This window comes from Rhinolophus ferrumequinum, assembly GCF_004115265.2.
Source record: "Rhinolophus ferrumequinum isolate MPI-CBG mRhiFer1 chromosome 5 unlocalized genomic scaffold, mRhiFer1_v1.p scaffold_110_arrow_ctg1, whole genome shotgun sequence".
Lineage (NCBI taxonomy): Eukaryota > Metazoa > Chordata > Mammalia > Chiroptera > Rhinolophidae > Rhinolophus > Rhinolophus ferrumequinum.
Window position 1 is genome coordinate 3,464,152 of NW_022680355.1, and position 19,301 is coordinate 3,483,452.

General features: G+C 39.2%; 1 protein-coding gene across 2 annotated transcripts in view; it reads right to left on the reverse strand.

Moving 5' to 3' along the window:
• The window catches only part of ST8SIA6 (ST8 alpha-N-acetyl-neuraminide alpha-2,8-sialyltransferase 6), a 137,453-nt gene extending 128,697 nt beyond the window's left edge, over positions 1-8,756 (reverse strand). For both annotated transcript variants that reach the window (XM_033100517.1, XM_033100516.1), the window contains exons 1-2: positions 8,610-8,756; positions 7,998-8,096 (exon numbers count right to left, since the gene is read on the reverse strand). In XM_033100517.1, coding sequence (XP_032956408.1) covers positions 7,998-8,096; positions 8,610-8,704 — 194 coding nt within the window. In that variant the 5' untranslated portion in view covers positions 8,705-8,756. The remainder of the gene's footprint in view (positions 1-7,997; positions 8,097-8,609) is intronic.
• Between the last annotated feature and the right edge of the window lie 10,545 nt (positions 8,757-19,301).

Consider the following 19,301-nt stretch of genomic DNA (forward strand, 5'->3'; position numbering starts at 1 on the left):
ATGTCACCCCAATACATTTAATAAAATTTTAAAAATAAAAATAAAATTTAGGACAAAAAAAGAAAAAGAAAAAGAAAAGCATTTATTGGAGCAAAAAGGGTTGCAACCTGAGAGGCACAGATTCAGGTAGCAACCTAAACTGTGCTCCAAAGAGAATAAAGAAAGGCAGGATTTTATAGAGGTGAAACTTACAAATGTGGTTCCCATTTTGGTCATCCATGCAAATGAAGGATTGTGGTTAGGCTAACAGGGATAGGTTAGTTCCAATATTCAAATGGCCGAGGAAGTGAAGTCCATACATGTCCATTCAGCAGCTGTTATTCCAGAACCTTTACGCCTCTGCCTTGAGCTGGGTTTAGCAACAGGTTAGTAACTTAATAGCAGTTCCGAGGCCCAGGAGGGGCATACGTCCCACTTCCTCAATGGCTTCCTGACTCTATTTGAAGTGAATCTCTTACCAATGCTTATTCCATTTTATTTTCTCCGTTATCATAAGCATAGAAAATATTTGTTAGCAACGCAAGCTTGAAATCACACATAGGTCACATACTCCCTCCATTTCACTGTCAACATTTTTAAATAGGATGCAAGCTCCACTCCATCGTGGCGATTTGAATGGGGGATTGCTACAGGAATCAGGAGGGCAATGCCCGTAGCTCTCATAATTATAAGAAATAAGGAAGCACTCTACAACTCCTGGAGCCAAAGGGATACTGAGTTTTAGTCACTCTTGGAATAATTTCTCAAATGTAACCCTTTGTTTCAAGGTCTCAGGGCTACCCACGGATTCATAAGGAGTCTATAAAACTCCTGTTTTCTCACTGCTCACTCTTTCTCTCTCTTTCTCTCTCTCTCTCTCTCTCTCTCTCTTTGTTCTGGAACTTTTCCTGGAGAGCCATCCGCCCATCCCCCACCTCGGGACTTCCCTGCCTGTGTGAGTAATAAACATTTCTCTGGTGATACCAAAAGACTACTGTCATGAGTTTCAGTAGTAGAACCTGACCTTGGGAGGGAACTGCCCCCATGGCAGGGCAGAGTTGCTAGAAAACCCATCATAGAAAGTGTGGTTATCTCATTGGGTTTTTCCCCTAATGACTAAAGAGGTTAAACATTTTTTTCATATGTTTATTAGCCATCTACATCATCTGTATATTTTCTTTGGTGAAATGTCTATTCAAATCTTCTGCCTATTTCTAAATTAGATTGTTTGTCTTCTTGTTATTGAGTTGTAATAATGATATATTCTATATACAACCATTTTATCGCTACATGATTTTCAAATATTTTCTCTTAGTCTGTGGTCTATCTTTTTACATTCTTAGTATAGTGGGGTATGCAGAAGCATGAAAGTTTTTCATTTTGATAAAATATAATTTATCAATTTTTTCCTATATCGATTATACTTTTAGTGGTTTAATTTTACCTGGTCCAAGGCCGTGAAATTTTGTTTTCTTCTAGAAGGATTATGCTATCAGCTCTTAAGTCTATGATTCAGGTTGAGATAATTTTTTGTGTCTGGTGCGAGGTAAGGATCTAACCTCATCTTTTTGCATGGGGAAATCCAATTGCATGTGAAAACTACCTTCACTCCACCATCTGGAAGTCCTACCTCTAAGTTTGTTAACTAATATAAGTAAGTTTCATTTTAAATAATTTGTCACACTAAATAAAATTACATTTATTAAAAAAAACTAACAAAGTTCTGCATTTGAAATTATCTCCAAACAGGAGCTCTTTTCTGAGTTTTATTGTTTTCATTGCAAAGATGAGATAAACCAATCTAAATGGGATACATCTTAATTTTTCCACTCTTAAGGAAAATGAAAGAAATCTTATGGTGTCAAAATTTCATAAAATCAAGATTTTTTTTTCAGATTGTTAAGAGCTTCTTCTACAAAAATAGCCCAGGGTTTGCATATATGAGTAGCTAATATACTATGTAATCAATTTTTTTTTTTTTTTTTGGAGAAAGACCTCTTAGCTTAGAATATGACACCTTAGTTACAATGGATCTTCCAGCAGAAGCCTGAGCAACACTGAATTCTTGCTTTGAACATACCTTTTACTGTTATTTACATTTCCATAAAGTTTCCAAAGCACAGGGGTTCTAAGATGGACTGTAGAGATACGTACTCACCAATTTCTAAATTTTTCATTTTAAAAAATTCTAAGTACAAATATTATAACACTCCATGTCTGCTTATTCAAATTATTTGTTAATGTATGTTCTTTTAAGAAATGATTACAGTTATGAGTTTTCAACCCTCCCGGTTTAAGTCATCTTCCAATTACAAACTTTTCTTTTATATATTCATATATAAGCACATATGAAATCAGGTTTGTTATCATTAGTATTTTACAATTTAAAACTTACTGCATGCTTATCTTGCAATGCAACATGATAAAGTATACCTCCCAAAATCTAGTACCATAGTCTGGACAAAAAAAACTGGAGTCGAATCCCAACCTGGTGGGGTTCCAGATTATAGTGGGGATAAAGACAGACCTCACCAAACTACAATCTATTACATGAATAATATTTCCCAGACAGAAAACATGAGTACTTTGGTATCCCCAAAATGCATTGGGAGTGTTGGATGAATTCCCAAATCAAAAACACAAAAATTTGCCCACAAAGTTAATGTGCAAAAACTAAAACTATGTTGAAAAATATAAACATATAGGATGTGTCCCTCTGAAATAACAAAGTATCAAATATATCATAAAATACATACTACAGCATTAAAAGATACATTCCAAACACAAAGTTTGGGGATCACACATTTTATCCCATAGAGTAAGGAAATACTGAGATACAATCTCAAAAAGAATATGTGGAATATTGAATATTATGGGACTACTGTATTCCAACTGAGATTCCAGCAACCAGTGAGAGATTTTCATCATTTTTCAAAATGACTGGTCTTTACAACCTACAACGTCAATGTTTTGGACTACTACAGTTTAAAAATGGTATGTTAGAGAATCCTAGTGCTTTTCCGATAACTAACAAGATAATGGAAATTATTCAACAATAATTTCAAAAGCACAGGTTATGCCCTATAAAATTTCCCTTAGAAATATACCCACGGATACGAATGTTCCCAAGAATTATTGACTGATTATCTGCCACATGTACAAAGAATTCTCAGAACTCCATGAAACAAAATAAAGTTTGGAAATATGAAAGTACAGACAAGATCAATTTAACTGCTCTGGATAAGCAACTTCTTAAATGTGTACAGATAAAGATACAATAGCAATAACCATCTTCTTAATGGCAAAAGAAACTATAAAATAACACATCAGGACGCAAGAACATTTTCCTCAAGTTTAGCCACGGCATCAGTGGCTCTTTAACGACCTTCTTTTTCTGCCACCAAATAAGAGGTTGTAGACCCTTTGCACCCTTAAACCAGACAGCAGCTAAGACGAGCATCTTTAAAAAGAACCACTGCACCTGGCAGATGAAGAGAGATATTTATTTCCTTTTCTTCTCTTCATATCCCTTCCACTGTGTCCAAGTCTGTTTTCTCACTATTTCCTATTAGCACCTAATCTCTCAAAATGTTTGTGCTTCTCCATAACTCCTGAAAAAAAAATCATTTCTCCCACCAGGCAGTCAGGCTTTTCTTTGTTGTTTCCAATTTACCCTAATGCCTATTGACTCAAGGAAACTGTCTGTTACGGGCACAATGAATTAATACGCAAGGGCAAACAACACTAAGGCAACTGTGACTTAGGTTTTGATGGACCCGCCTTTACTTTGACATATGGGTGTGAACAGCATTGTCTGCCGATGTTGTTTCTGAAGTCATAAAAAGAAACACCTGGCCTCTTGTGAAGAGAGGTCCTGTCAAGGAAGCAGTGCAGTTATACAAGCATAACAGAAAACCAAGTTCCACCCCCAACAGCATCTGAAGTGAGAGTTGGGCTAATCAGACGCCATTTCTTCATGAACTCCTGATCTCTTCATCCACCTACCCCACAAAGCAAAGGAAATAACAGAACGTTTCTTGCTGTCCTGCAAGCTCATCCTGGCTTTCCCCTCACATGGCAACACACCCACAGAGGCCGGCAGTGACTACAGCCCACATTCGGAAGCCCTCTCTCTCTGGTCAGCTCCCTGGGACAACTGTGTCCTGCAGCTTTCACAAGAGTAGAACAGCTGAAAGCTGTGACACAGACACCCGAGAGCAAAGGGATGGGAAAATGCCAGTCTGGGAAGCACCAGTGAAACCCATTTCCAAAGAGAGAACATGGGGAGACAGGCAAGTGACACCAGAGCCGAAATGGAGAACTCCCTCTAAACCTTGAAAGAGAAGGGCTGTAATTAAGACACAAGATTAGGAAGAATGAAAAGAGGCAGAATACAAGATTTAAAGCTTCATTTCAAATTATTTCAAAAATAAGACTCAAGGCAACTTTAAAGTGTACTGAATTTGTAAAATCAGGACATGTATAGTATCACTTCTTCTAACAGCAAAGAAGTAAAGATACGAACATGAATTATATTGTTCTCAGAAGTAAAAGTCAGGAATAACCTTCATCAATTTGGAGGGTGGAAAAGAAAGGGATAAGAGGTGAAAATCAGCTGTTCCAGAGTTCTGCTGAGCTATCCGGCTCTTTTTTCAAGCTCCCATTCACACTCATCATGAATTTTCTGGAGCTCACAGTTACGATCCCAGTGTGAACATAGACAACGTACACAACAGAAAAGTGTCAAATGAAACATTATTACAACTTTCAGTATAAGACAGTGGAGAGTAAACAGTGCCTGATTCTCCCTCTTCCAGGCAATTTACATTCTTACAAAAGTACGCAAGTCTATACAAAATGACAACCACTCATAGCTGCTTCCGAAATTTGTCAGATTTGAGGAAGAAATACTATTAACCAGAGGGCCTGTGAACCCCACGGAGAAATTACTAGCAGTTGATGTAAAATTTCACCTCTGAAACTGGGCAGGTCAAGGGAGGAAAACAGAGAGAGAGGCTTTGATCTCCCTCCCACTGTTTACCTTTCTTTACCCTCAGGTAAGTAGAGAGCTTGCCCCAACCAGAAAATCAGGTGGCTGCTCCCACACAGAAAGGACTCGCTTCAAGGGACAGCAGGGGCTGTCTGGGTGCTTCTGACTCATTCACTGCTCTCCTTCTATACCTTCTTGAGATTTTACTTCTATTATAATGCCTTAGAAAGCTACACTGAAGGAGTGGAAGCGTACGGGAAAGGAAATCAGCCTTGCTCCCAGGACGTGAAGGGAGTGGCAGATATGGGGAGAGCCCCAAGACCACAGCCCTCTCTGGACTTCAGGTGACATTTGCTATGCATCATTCCCAGCAGCCACAGAAGTCCAGGTTGATTAGGACCACCTCAGAACACATGCACTTTCTGACAGCCATGAGCTCTAGACATAGGAACAGGAGATAGCTTTGAGGTCCAGAATTTAAAAATTCAAATGGATAAATGTTCTATTCTCTGTATTGACCTCAATTGTGTTTTAAAAACTCAAATTCCTACGGTTTAATGTATGTGTGTTTTACCACAATTGTTTTTAATTCAAATTTTTAAAAATCAGACATTTGTTTAAGGGCTATCTGGTTCAGCCTCTTGTGTGGTGTCACCTCTAAGAAGGGGAATTGCTTCCTAGTGGGGATCGCAAGGAGTTCTAAAGTGTCTTGTCTGATAAGCACAAGGCCAGAAAAGGCCTACTCAGCTGAGGAAATCTAAATTAAAAACAAGCCTTCCAAATCCCACAACTCATGAAAAGAGTCTATAACTTAAGAGGAGACTTTCGTTCTTAATATGTGGAGAAAAATACTACTTTTGAAAAATATTTGCTATAAAAAAAAATAAGCAACCTTTAGAAAGCATCTGCTTCATATTCTCAAGAAAATATGAAGAAATGGAAGGTGAGCTCTAAAGGAGTCCTTGGTTGCTTTCTAAGATGGAAAATGATGTGATAAGGTGCAGGCTGAAGAAAGGAAAAACTGTAAAGAATAAAAATGCAATAGGTTTACTGTTTTAGATAGAGCAAAACAGAGAACTGACACCTCAGAAAAATAATTCAGGAACATAGAGGACAAATTTGAGATGCCATCCCAGAAGGCAAAGGAAAAGGACAAATAAACTACAATTTCTTTATACAATCAAGTAGTACAGATTAAAATTTGTACCCCTGCTACATAAATAATCAAAATCATAAATGATAAAAGAGATATAAAATAGATCAAAAGACAGGTTTCAAAAAACAACAGAATGATATAAATTTTAAAATCTTAATAAAATGGACCCCACTTAGGAAAAAAACTATGAATTACCTTATTAGCTAAAGAAGTATGCCAAGTAGAAAAGAAGTATGCCAAAAGAAGCTGAAAAATTCATCAAAGAATTACCTCAAAAAAGCCTAGGACCAGATAATTTAATTAGTACATTCTTTCCAAGTTTCCCTAAGGGGCAACCCCAGAAAGTGTAACAAACAGTGCCAAGACTTGAAAAAAGACGGAATGCTCCCAGTTTATTGGAAAGCTAGGCTACCTATAGTACACGACCCTGCATAAAATAAAAGTATAGGCCAATATTTTTCTCAAAAGCTTTGTTACTCCAGGATTCCTCAATGCCTCCAATAGGAGGGTTCCTACACTTTAAGATTTCTTCCAGGCTCCCCCTGACCCTTATGACCATGCAGGAGCCACACAGGAGCCTCGAGCCGTGCAATCAGAAGATTAAGATGGCTCAGGAGCCAAGAATTATACAGAAAAATGCATAGAGGAAAAGGGATTCACAAGAGCTAGAGGAGAAGAAAAGGAACATATATTGCAATATACAAAATTGCAACAATAATAGCAATGCTGAGGCACCAAACAGTACATTCTGCTGGTGAAATGCAATTTGATTCAATTCTTCTAGGAAGCAACTGGCCGTATGTATTTAGAACCTACAATGCACTTACTCTTTGAGCAAATAATCCCATTTCTATCAGTCCATCCTGAAGAATTAATTTAAAATGAAGATTTACATACAAGAATGTACCCGGTAGAATTATTAATAGCAAACCAAGCAAAACAAAACAGGAAGCAATCTAAATGACTAAAACTGGAAACAGTTAAATAGATTATGACACATTCATATGACGAATTATGCAACAATCAAAAGCAACGTTTTGGGAAATAAAATTTAATGATATGTATGTCTAATATTTAAATAAATAGGCAGAACACAAACTACAAAGTATAATCTTAAGTATATTTAAAATATATATATATATACATGACATATATGTATATATACATGTATATGTGTGTATGTACATACATATACATATACATAAACACATACATATATATATATATGAAAAACTACTGGAAGAATATAGACCAAAACTTTAATATGATCTCTGGTTGATGGGACTCTGGGTATTATATTTACATTTCTCATATCATCTAACTTTCTGCATCAAGCATGTATTAGTTTTAAAATCAGGAAAAAAGATAAAAACCAAATAATCATTGCACATGGATAAATACACATGTGAGTGAAAACCAACAATTTTAAGTCTCCATTCACTAAGGATAAAAACATTCTCAACATCATACACAGAATTCCATTCTTCCAAACGGGAATCTTACACCGGTGCACTTTAAAGCATAAAGACATAAGGTAAACCAACCAAATCCCTCAATAAAGAGAGGCTGAGCTGCTTCTCCCCGGGGCGCGGTGTGGGGGGGTGTTCATCACACCATTATCAAGAGGGGAACTCAGCACCCATTTTTTTAAGTGCAGCTGTTTTCAGATCTCCCTTGGTTCCACGAACCTCCTCCTGGAGGAACGGGCTTTACACGGGAGGCTGAGAGAGTGAGGAGTTACAGGCGCGTGTGTGCCTGCACATATTCTCTCTCCTTCTCTCTCTCATCCACTCAATCTTGTCCCAGCCAGACAACTCGTAGCGGATCCTGCCAGTGCAGCCGCGCCCCATCCCCGCCCGGCACCTAGGGTACCTGTTCGTGGCACGCGGTAGCGAGGTCGCAGGGCTCCTGAGCGTCCTCAGCGCGGCGGGGGTGCCGTGGGTGGCCTCCCTGCTTACCTCCACCAAAAGCCTGCACAGCCAGGAAGAAAACTAAGTTGTTAAACCTCGCGGGGAGCAGTTGGCTGGAAGGCGGGGCACCGCGCTCGCTGCCGGGCCGGGACTTGTCCTAGCGCCCTGGCTCCCCGGGCACCTCCCGAACCCCAGCATCTGAAGGAGCTGAGGGCGGGAAGAAAAGGAAAGCACGCACAGGAATGGAGAGCTCTGGACACTGATGCGGAACCCGACGGCAGGTCCCGCTCTGCAGGTCCCTTGCCCTGAGCGATGCACGCTGGGGCCCTCACAACATCGACCCAGGTGGTGCCCTCTCCGCCCCAGGTGGTGCCCCTCTGGTACGTCCCTCTCATCCAGCCCCGTCTCCTGGACGCCCCCACCCCACTCCACGCTCAGGCCTCCGCTGCTGGTCCTCGCAGCGGTCCAAATCTGCGCGCCCAAGTCGAGCACATCGGTGGCTGGGGTGCCCCGCGGGCACACGGCTGAGGTGCACTGAACCCTGGGTCACCCCTCAGCGCAGCAGGCAGGTTACCTTGGGCGGGCGGGCTCATCGGTCGAGCTCCAGATCAGGCGCAGCAGCAGCAGCAGGCTAGCGAGCAGGGCGAGCAGCGCGCCCCCCGGCCGCATCCTGAGCCACAGGCGCTGCCGCCGCCGCCGCTGCCCTGGCGACGCGCAACCGGGGCAGCCCCGACTCGCGGCTCCTGCCGCGGCCGCAGTCGCCACGGCGGCAGCCACGCACACCTCCAGTGTTCACCAGCAGCGGAAGGGGAGACGACAGCGCGCCGCACGGCCCGCACTCTCGGGCGCCCCCCCGGCCCAGCCTGCACCGTCGTTGGGGGCCAAGGAAGACGCAGCGTTCCGACTCTCCGGCGTCTCCCACCCAGTCTTGGACCGCCGAGCTGGGCGCTCGGATGGCAGTGACGATTCGCCGAGCTCGCCTCCTCTCCTCCCGGAGGCGCTCGGAGCAGCTGCGGGCTCTGGTCGCTGCCGTTGCTGCCGCTGCCGCCGCCGTCGCCGCGCGGGGTCACCTGAAGGTTGGGGCGCGGGAGCTCGACGCGGTGCTGATTGGGCTCCAACTTTTCTGCGCCCTCACCTGCTCTTGAGAGCGGGCGTGCTCTTCCCCGCAGCCCACGCAGCCCACCCAGGCGCACCAAAACTCTGCGTCCCCTGCGGCTGAGAGCGAGGGCTGAGAGGGGCGCAAGAGGAGAGAGGAAAGCGCCCACTTGAAAAACTTTGAAAACTGTGTAGTCGCTCTGCTGAGTTGTCCCACGCATGAAGGCTGCGAGGAACTTGGCAGTTGCTGGGTAGATCTTGGCACCAAATGAAAGGAGTAATTTCCGGAGGCTTAAATGCAGATTCAAAGGCACAGAGAAAGGATTTCCAGGGCCAGGCAATTTTTAGGGATTGGCAAACACCTGCCAGGGGGCCGAATTTGGCCCCCACCTGTTTTTGTAGTTTTATTGGCATACGTCCCTGCCCGTTCTGTGTATAATCAATGGCCGTGTGTGACTGTATTATCTACGACTGCTTTTGCGCTGCGAGGACAGAGCTGATAATCGTCATGAAGATCATATTGCCTACAAAACCTAAAATATCTACTGTCCCTTTTCAGAAAGAGTTGGCAGAACTCGTCTAAATCATATCGGGCTAGATCCTGTTGGTTAGCATCTCATTTATTAGTATTTCATACATTTCAGGAGAGTGACCCAATGACAATGGGATATAGTCTGCCCCCTGGTTATTTATTTGGAAGTGGGCCTCTCCTCTCTCAGCCCTAAGCGATCCTGTCCACATGTGTGGCCCATCAACTGCCCAAGCTCCCACTGTGCAACCTCCCCAGCTTTTGCCCCTGACTCTGGACCCTTGAGGAACATCAATAAACCATAAACCTCGTAATGTGTATATGGAGGCTCATTAGACTATTCAAACTACTTTAGTATAGATTTGAGATTTTTTCCCAAAAGCAATCTTTGGACTCTACCATCTTGTGAGTACCTCGATGAGCATACTTTGAAAGGCTTTAATGAGTTAACTTTCCCAAGTAACAAAAAATATTTCTATTTCAACTGGAGTTTCCTAGAGGCATAAGGTCTTAACTTGGAAGACCAATGTGAGAGCCTTTGGGGGAGCAGTAGTCCAGACAGCTCAATAAAGCTGACGCCAGCAATTCTGTCACTGAAAAAAATAACATACATCAAGAAGGGGGCGGGGGGGTGCTGCCTAGTTCCTTTTTCTAATTCTGCACTTGCTCATTAAAAATATTTGGTTGAAAACATACCATAACTTTGCACATAGTAATTGATCAATAAATGGTCAACAAATAAAACACCTCAGAACTAATGCTATTCTTAAAGAGAAAGGAGCAAAACACTGAAAATAAATGTGACTGGAAATAAGATTTTCTTCCATAGCTCACTGTTGTTGTTAAAACATGTACTAATCAATAAAGGAAAAAGTCACTACTTTTACACCAGAGTGGCATTTTTAGGGACCCAGCTGCTTATCTGGATCCTCATAATAAATTAATGCTACATTCAGTACTAAAGTAATAAAGTAATTCAATTCTACATGTTTGAAAGTTTAAGCATTCTGTTAGAGAAATAGGATATGGCACAACTGAAAATGAAATAGTTGTCTAGATTTAGAAGCTAGTCCAAATGAAAAAGTTGTCTGGATTTGGAAGATGGTCTGAATGAAAAAGTTGTCTGGATTTGAAAGATAGTCTAAATTTTATTTCTCTTAGAGCAGAATTGTGCAGACAACTCACACTAAAAATGGTTTGCAGAAAAAGAAAAGGGCATTATTGTATCAGCTAGGAAGCTGCAATTCCACCTAATTTACTAAAGTTTAATATTTCAGCACAGCTGGGCTCAAGGCAACAGCAGAAGAGACAGCCTTGCACTGGGCTCCCTAAACACCCTTGCTGAAAATGAAGTAACTTTTTATCAAGCCAATGGCTATCAGCAGGGGACTCACAGAAGGCCATTTTAATTGGAAAACCAAGTGTAAATTTGCAATGGGAATTCTGAACCGAGTGTTAGAATTTGACAGTAGGGAAGTTTACCACAAGCTTTGCAATTTAAGACGTGGGCTGGTAAAATATGAATTATTTTGTTTATCCTTGGGAGAAAAAAAAGAACTCAACAAAAACACAATTCCTTAAATGTTATCAGCCATTGAAGCAATACTGGAATACTGTGCATTTGGGAACAACTGTGCTGGTTTGAACAGAACCCCAAAGATCTATGCTATGGAGTAATGTAAGGTACAAATGAAACTCAGAATGGAAACAGAAACTCAGGCTGATGGTCAGAAGCCCAATCTGCTGTGTGAACTTTACCTGGTTCAGTCACTCAGCCCAGCCTCTCATTTTGCCTACATTACCCTTTATTCACCATCACAAATACCCTCACTTTCATAAAATAACTTTTAAAAAAATGACTGGGAAGTTTTGATATATAAAAAATGTCCAAATAATTAAAAATCGTCCTGGAAGTTGGGCTTTCTCATTTTTGGTGTAAGCAAGTGCAGAATTAGAAAACATTCCAAAACAGATTTGGGGATTCATGAAGAAGAATCTCAGATATCAAGTGTCTACTATATGCACTGGTATACACGAGTAGAAACTCTCAATATAAGGAAAGGAAGAAGTGTCGTGAGAAACACAGAAAACTGATGAACCAAAGAATCTTTTTCTTCATTTGGGTGACATTTTTATCTCCATATCTAGAAAGAATGGTTTCTGATGACTTCAAGCTGCTTCAGTGTTAGTAATACTAGACATTTGTGAAGACTGCAGGACAATGGCACATTTATAAATATTGATTATGCCTTTGAGGAGCAAATTCACAAGCATAGTACAACCAAAGTCCCATAGTTTCAATAAATAAAAGTAGAAATAACTTCAAGAAATCAATAACCTTCTATGGGGGGTATGTTTCCAAATACATTTTATTCAAATTAGATTTTTGCCTACTGCTAATTGAATATAAAAATTTGAAGAAATTCCATGTATAAAGTGTTTTAACCTTAAAGATAGAATGCCTAGGATGATATACAAATTTTATGTAGTTCTTATGTATATAAGTAATCCAATTTGTAGCATAACAAAACTGTAGAACAAAAAATAAGTTATCATTCACATTACAGATTTTTAATGTGTAAGCCATTCAAACTTCTAAAGTTCCTCTCCCTGAAGTCCACTTAAAAGATCATCAAGGACCAAAAAGAGAAATGGAAATGATTTATCCTGAAAAGATAAAGTGACCACAATCCCATTCTACAAACTGCAAGAATGTCTGCTAACTGTGAACCAATTGGACAAGATTGCCAAGTTCAAGACTCGTTTCCCTTATTTATGACCTTAAATTTATGGGGAGGTAGGGGGCAAATGGAACAGTTTTTGAAGTCCCTCCTAATCCTCAAGTTGGAAGATCAGAGGCTAGAAGTAGGTCACAACAAAAATGAGTAACACTTAGAGTGTATGGCCAGGGCTATAGAGTTTAAGGAGAGATGGTAACCAGTATTTCTGTTTTCAGTGAATTCAGCTATCTACCCACAGGAAAGATGACCTAGAGATAACGCTAATCTAGGAGAGAGATGCTGCAAAAGAATTTTGCAGATACTGCTTAAAGAAAATATACCAAAGAATAATGAGCAACTAGTCTACATATTTAATAAACCAAAGGCCCTTGAGCCATTGCTTTTTATACTGAATTGGCCTCTCCCAGCATCTCCTGCCTAATTCCAGATTTTGCAAGACCAGGCAGAACTCTAATTATTTCAACAGATTGGAGGCTGAGGATTATGTGTACAGAGGTAATATACCCAAACTTGCCATATTTCTCTTCTTGGCTTCTCTTCCCCACCCCTTCATTCCATACAATCTAAACTATAAGCAGATTACTAACTAAACAAGAAAATACCCAATAGCAAGCCCTTAATGCAAAACTAAGTTCCCAAAAATGGGCACAGTAAATGAAAGGAATGCTGAAGATTTTCTATTCACAATATTCCTGGTAGGTAGCAGAAAGAAACAGGCATGACTTCTTTCAAAGATGAGTAAGCAAAAAAAAAAAAAAAAAAAGCAAAAGTTCTGTAAAACGTAAGATAAAGGAACATAAGCAATATAAAAACAAATGAAGAATATATGTTGGAACAAGTCTTACTCAAGGAAACAGCAGAAAATTTAAGCATGAATCACTTCCTACTACCTAGGAAATGAAATATAATATAAACATGATAGAAGAACTCAAAGAAGAAAAAAGAACTGTAAGAAGAGATAGCGAAGTAATAGGATGACAACAGTAAAAAAACAAAACAAAATGAAAAAGCATCGTAGAATTTACAACAATATAAGAAGCGTGGGGACCAGAATTCATATGACAAAAATCTAAATCAGTGTCATGGAGTTTACACTGATGAGAATTGCAGAAAACACAAAAGAAAGAGACAAGGAAAATACACTGATTAAGAAAACAATTATATGTACCCAAGACATATGAGATATATATCACATAGATATTAGGTGCTCTATTTTAAAGCATAGAAATGAAATGTTAAAAACATTTAAGGATATAATAGGAGAAAACTTTTCTGAAACAAAAAAATACGTTAATCTGCAGATTTTTTTTGTTCTCATTGTCTGAACCCATTACATGAATTCATGATGCTCCAGAAAAATTTAATAGAAAACAACTTCAAAATTTACCTTGTTGCAGAGATTGTTCAAAGACAAAGAAAGAATCCTAAAAGCATCCAGACAGAAGAAACAAGTAAAATTTAATCTTGCTTCTGACTTCACCTCAGCAACATTAGACTTAAAAAAAAAATTTTATATTTACAAAGTTTTAAGCAGAAAAGATGTGACCCTCAAAATTCTATACCCAGCTAAGATAGTTTTCATAAATAAAAGCAAATATTTTACAGATAAAATTTCCAAATTTCAATAACTCAGAATATATAATATTTATGCATGTGTTCTGGGGAGAAAAAACAACACGAGCCATAACCCAACCATAAAACATGAATCAAAATAAAAAATTCACCATGAAGAAGTCTTGATCCTAAAAAACTCATATAAGAACAGAATTGAGTCTAAGTAACAGAATTCTACAAGACGTTTTATTTTGTTTAAAAACCTCTACATAAATATAAAGTAATAAGGTGATACAATAAATCTGGGAAAGAAAATTCCATTTCATGGTAAATAATGGAAAATATGAAATAAGAAGAATTAAATATGTAATGGAAGTAGATTACTTTCCTCATCTTTGAGGATGAATAGGTATAATTAAATCATAAAAGATCATTAGTCAAAAAAGTAATAATTGTTTTACAAAAAATATAAAATGAAAACAGTATAAATATGATTTCAGGCTTGAATTGCTAACACATATTTTCTATGTTTATGACAGTAGAGAAAATAAAATGGAATAAGCATTGCTAAGAGAGTCATTTAAAACAGAGTCAGGAAGCCATTGAGGAAGTGGGGCCTGTGCACATGTCAGTTCTCAGAACTGCTATTAAGTTGCTAACCTGTCACTAAATTCAGCTCAAGGCAGAGGCGTAAAGGTCCTGGAACAACTACTGCTGCATGGACACATATTAATACTTCTGAAAAAGAAGGGAGAAAAAGAAAGCTCAGACTCTTTAGTTAAAGGTAGAAAAAATACCTGTTCAAGCAATATATGGATCTGTTACAAACACTTAAAAATGTTTTATAAGATATAACAATAAAAAAAGGAATGCATTGATGAGCTCGCAATAAAGAAAGGAGCCCCAGGTACCCCATTATTTGCCTCGATAATGAGGAAAGAACTGGGAAAAAGAGCAGTAATTGTGTGCTCTGATGCAGCAGTCACCTGGAATGTATTATCAACCTGGTTACCCAGAGGTTTGCTTTTAACATCAACACAGGGAATGAAACAGGAGAACTGGGTTCCCAGAGAGACAGAGCTGAAATTAAAATGCCTACATAAAGCTTTTTTGTTGTTAAAAACAAAATACATGAACTAGAAAAACAAAGATCCACACACCTGCACACTGACAATTGCTTGCCTTGCCCTGAGCTCTGCGTTGAAGAAGTTTACTCTAAAATCATTGCTTCCTTTGGATTTGAGGTCCAATGCAACCCTGTCTAAGTGGTCCAGAAATTAACACGAAGCTTGGTCTCTGGCTAATGATGCCCTAAGGTGCGTGGCAGAAAAGTGCTAACTATTCCTGTCACCGAAAAATCTCAAAGAAAAAGAATCTTACTGAAAATGAGCATAAAATAAAAAAACTGCAAAACACTTAAGGAAGTCACCATGAATGTCTCAGTAGGTACAGCTAATGGAATGATTGTTAAGCAATAATCAGAAAGCGAACATAAAATAAGTAACCTTAAAATCATTAAGGACATGAAAGTTTGAATCAACACACTGGGAAAAGAACTACGATAAAAGCAGCAGATTTTTTCTGAAGAACCAATAAACCTATGGGGAAAAAAAGTGTAGCCATTGGTAAAAAAAATAATCAATAGATGGGGTAAGTGATAAGATTGTACATGGCTAAAGAGAAAATCAATGATGTAGAAAACCAATTTGAGAAAATTATGCATTTAAAGATAAAGAGATGGAAAGTATGAGAGGATAAAAGACCTTTAGAAAAGTGGTTTCAAACAATAACATTTTACTATACCTAAAGATTTTGTGGGTCAGGAATTCAAACATTACTCAGCTGGGTGACACTTAGTTTCACCTGGGGTCAAATGCAGTCTGAGGTTTCAAGGTGGTTTCACTGACACATCTTGTCCTTGGATGCGGATAATTGAAAGAATGAGTTCAGCTAAGATTGTCTGTCAACTGAAATGCCTACACATGAACTCTCCAGCATAGTGGTCTCGGGGTAGCCAACTTCCTACTTAGAGGCTCGCAGTTCCCATCAAAAAGGTTCTGAGAGGCCTGGGCAGAAAGTGCAAGTTTCTTATGATCCAGTTTCTGAATATTACTTCTGCTGCATTCGATTAGTCATATACGTAAGTCTATCATATATTCAAGGAGAGAGAATTTAGACTCTATCTCACTCCAACACCAACTGCAATGTGTGTGTGTGTGTGCGCGCGCGTGCACACACACATTTTCTTCTACACCACGAAGCAATTAACTCAGTTCTGACACTACTTAGAGATAGCATCATATCCCACAGGTTAAGGGCTCAGTCCTACAAGACTGCACCCCACCCACCACTCACCCTTTGGACACCAATCACAAGTGTAGGCTGTCACCTGTGCTTCTGACCAACTGGCTCAATCGGAGGCTTCAACAACCTCCTCCTGGGTACCATTAATTTGCTACAACAGGTCATAGTACTCAGATAAACATTTTACTCACTAGATGACTTGTTTATCATAAAAGGATATAACTCAGGACCAGCCAGATGGCAGAGATATGTAGAGCAAGGCATATGAAACAGGGCAAAGAGCTTTCATGCTCTTTGAGGGTGCCACTCTCCCCCAAAGCTTCACGTGTTCACTAACCTGGAAGCTCTCCGAACCTTATCATTTTGGATTTTTTATGGAGATTTCATTACATAGGCACAGTTGATTAAATCATTTGCCATTGGTGATTGATTCAACTTCTAGGTCCTCACCCCTCCCCCGAAATTCAGATGGGGGAGTAGGACTAAAAGGTCCAACCTTCCAATCACATGGTTGGTTCCCCTGGCAACCAGCCCCATCCTTAGGTAAATTCCAAAAGTCACCTAAACTCAGGAGTGGTTGAAAATATTTTTTATGAATAACAAGACACCTTTATTGCTTCCATCAGTTCCAAGAAATTCTAAGGGTTTTAGGAGCTCTGTAGCAAAAATGGGGATGAAGGCCAAATATATATTTCTTATTATAAATCACAATATCATACTCTACCTCTAAGAGAAATGACAAATAATTTGTGGCTATCTTAATCTACCACAATCAAATATTTGTGTAGTAGGAATGCCAGGAGAGACTACAGTGAATGGGGAAGAGGTGATATTTGAAGAGCTAATGTCTGCAAACTTTCCAGAATTAATTAATGATTTGAAACTTCTATTTAAAAGGGACAGCAACTCCTGACCAGGGTGAATAAAAATACATTCAAATCTACATATCCTATAATACAACTTCAGAATCCCAAAGACAAAGTCTTTGAAGCAATCAAAGAGGAAAGAAATGTAACTTACAAAGAAATGGTAATTCGATTACAGCACATTTCTCATCAGCAGAAATAGATACCCATTTTTAGCTGAATCTTACAATGCCAGGGGACGTACTGACATTCTTTAATCATATATCTGGCTAACCTTTCATGCAAAGGTGAGGGTACACTAAAAAGTGTTTTAAAAGACTGAAAATGTTTACCACCCGCAAACCCTTGTTGGAAAGAAAAACTATAAATGGTACATTCCGGGTGAAAAGAAATTGACCCCAGAAGAAAAGAGCGAGATATAAGGATAAAGGTGAAGAAGGAAGCTAGGCAACCCCCATTGACTATATAAACCAAAATAAAGATGACTAATCTGTGAAGGGAACTACAAGACAAGATTGAACTAAAATAATACACAATAATAACATGGAAGACAATAGGAGCTCTAAGAGTTAAAGTATGGATAGGTCCTTTTCTTACTCAGGAGTCAGTAAAAATAGCAATTACCTTCATACATTGTTAAGTCAAATATGCACTTTTAAATATTAAGACATCCACTGCAATGTGTGAGGTGATGGTGTGTTGATTGACTCATTGATGAGAATCCTTTCCCAATGTACATGTACATCAAATCATCACATTGTACACTTTAAATGTATTACAATTTTATTTGTCAATTATACCTCAATAAAACTGAAAAAAAAAAAGACATCGACTGTAAAGTAAAAACATGATAACTCTTAAGCCAGTGGAGGGAGGAGAAAAGAGATTTTTAAAAATCAACCCAGTCAATAGAAGATAGAAAAGGAGGGGACAGAAAAGTAAATAGAAAGCAAAAATAAAGCATAAAATAAGATTGTACAAGTAAATTCAAATATAGTAGTTATCATAATGAATATAAATAAACTTACCAGTTAAAACACAGAAACTCGCTGTTTAGATAAAAATACAATGACACAGAGAAGATGAAACTAACAGTATTGTAGAGAAGATGTTGAAGAAAATTTGTCTTCTTTGGCTGATGTTAACTTTTATCTATTAGCTTTTGTCTCTTACTGTATATGAGGTGACGGATAGCTTAGGGTTAAGAAGATTTTGTAGGGTATCCGATGGACACTTGTCTCATTAGGCAGACCACTTCATGGATGGTGTAGATGCCTGATCACTGCACTGTACTCCTGAAGCTGAAGCTGAACAATAATGAATGTCAACTAAAATTTTATATATGTATATATGGTTACAAGAAGCGGAGTACAGCATTAGGAATAGAGACAGTGGAATTGTAATGGCTGTATGTGATGTCAGTGGATGGGGGAAGGGGATTTGTCACTATGTGAGGGATATAAATGATAAATGTCTATTACATTGTTTTGTGCATCTGACATTAATAAAAAAATGTTTTTTAAAAAAAGAATTCTGTGCTCTGATTAGGGTTGAGAGAATTCCCCCTTTGGTCTCATTCTCCCGAGTAGGGGAGACATGAGATGATGTTGCTTTCTGTCTGCTTCATCCGCATTAGCTGATGAAGTGAAGTAGCTAGGTTATATCAGGATGATGTGACAGGCACGTTGCCAGGCTTTGGAAGGCCTTGGGCTGATGGTCCCAAGCAGAAATAGTAGATGTTGCTTGTCTGGATGAAATAGCCCTTCAGCCAGATAAGCAATATTTTTATCAGTGTAACTGCGGGAACTGGCCATTCCCAGAGCGGGAGGCAAGAACAAGGAGCTTGGCTCTACAGTACATCTGAAAAAGTATATAAGACAGACTTCAGGTAACATATTATATAGATTGATTGCTGTCTCAAAAGATTGATATTCAGAAGATTTGCTGTTTCAGGACTGCTCTTCAGGATTGGATTGTGTCAGAGTAAGAGATCGGAACTTGCCTCAATGGACAGTAAAGACTTCTTTTGTTGATAAGTTGCCATCATTCTAGGATCTTTGGGAACTTGGATGCAGCTTGCAGCTTGCAACATCAAAAGACGCCCTAACTTCCAGCAGTAACACCACCAAGGGCAACGGCAACAGCAGCAGTGTTCTTGGGAACTAGCAAGCAGCAGT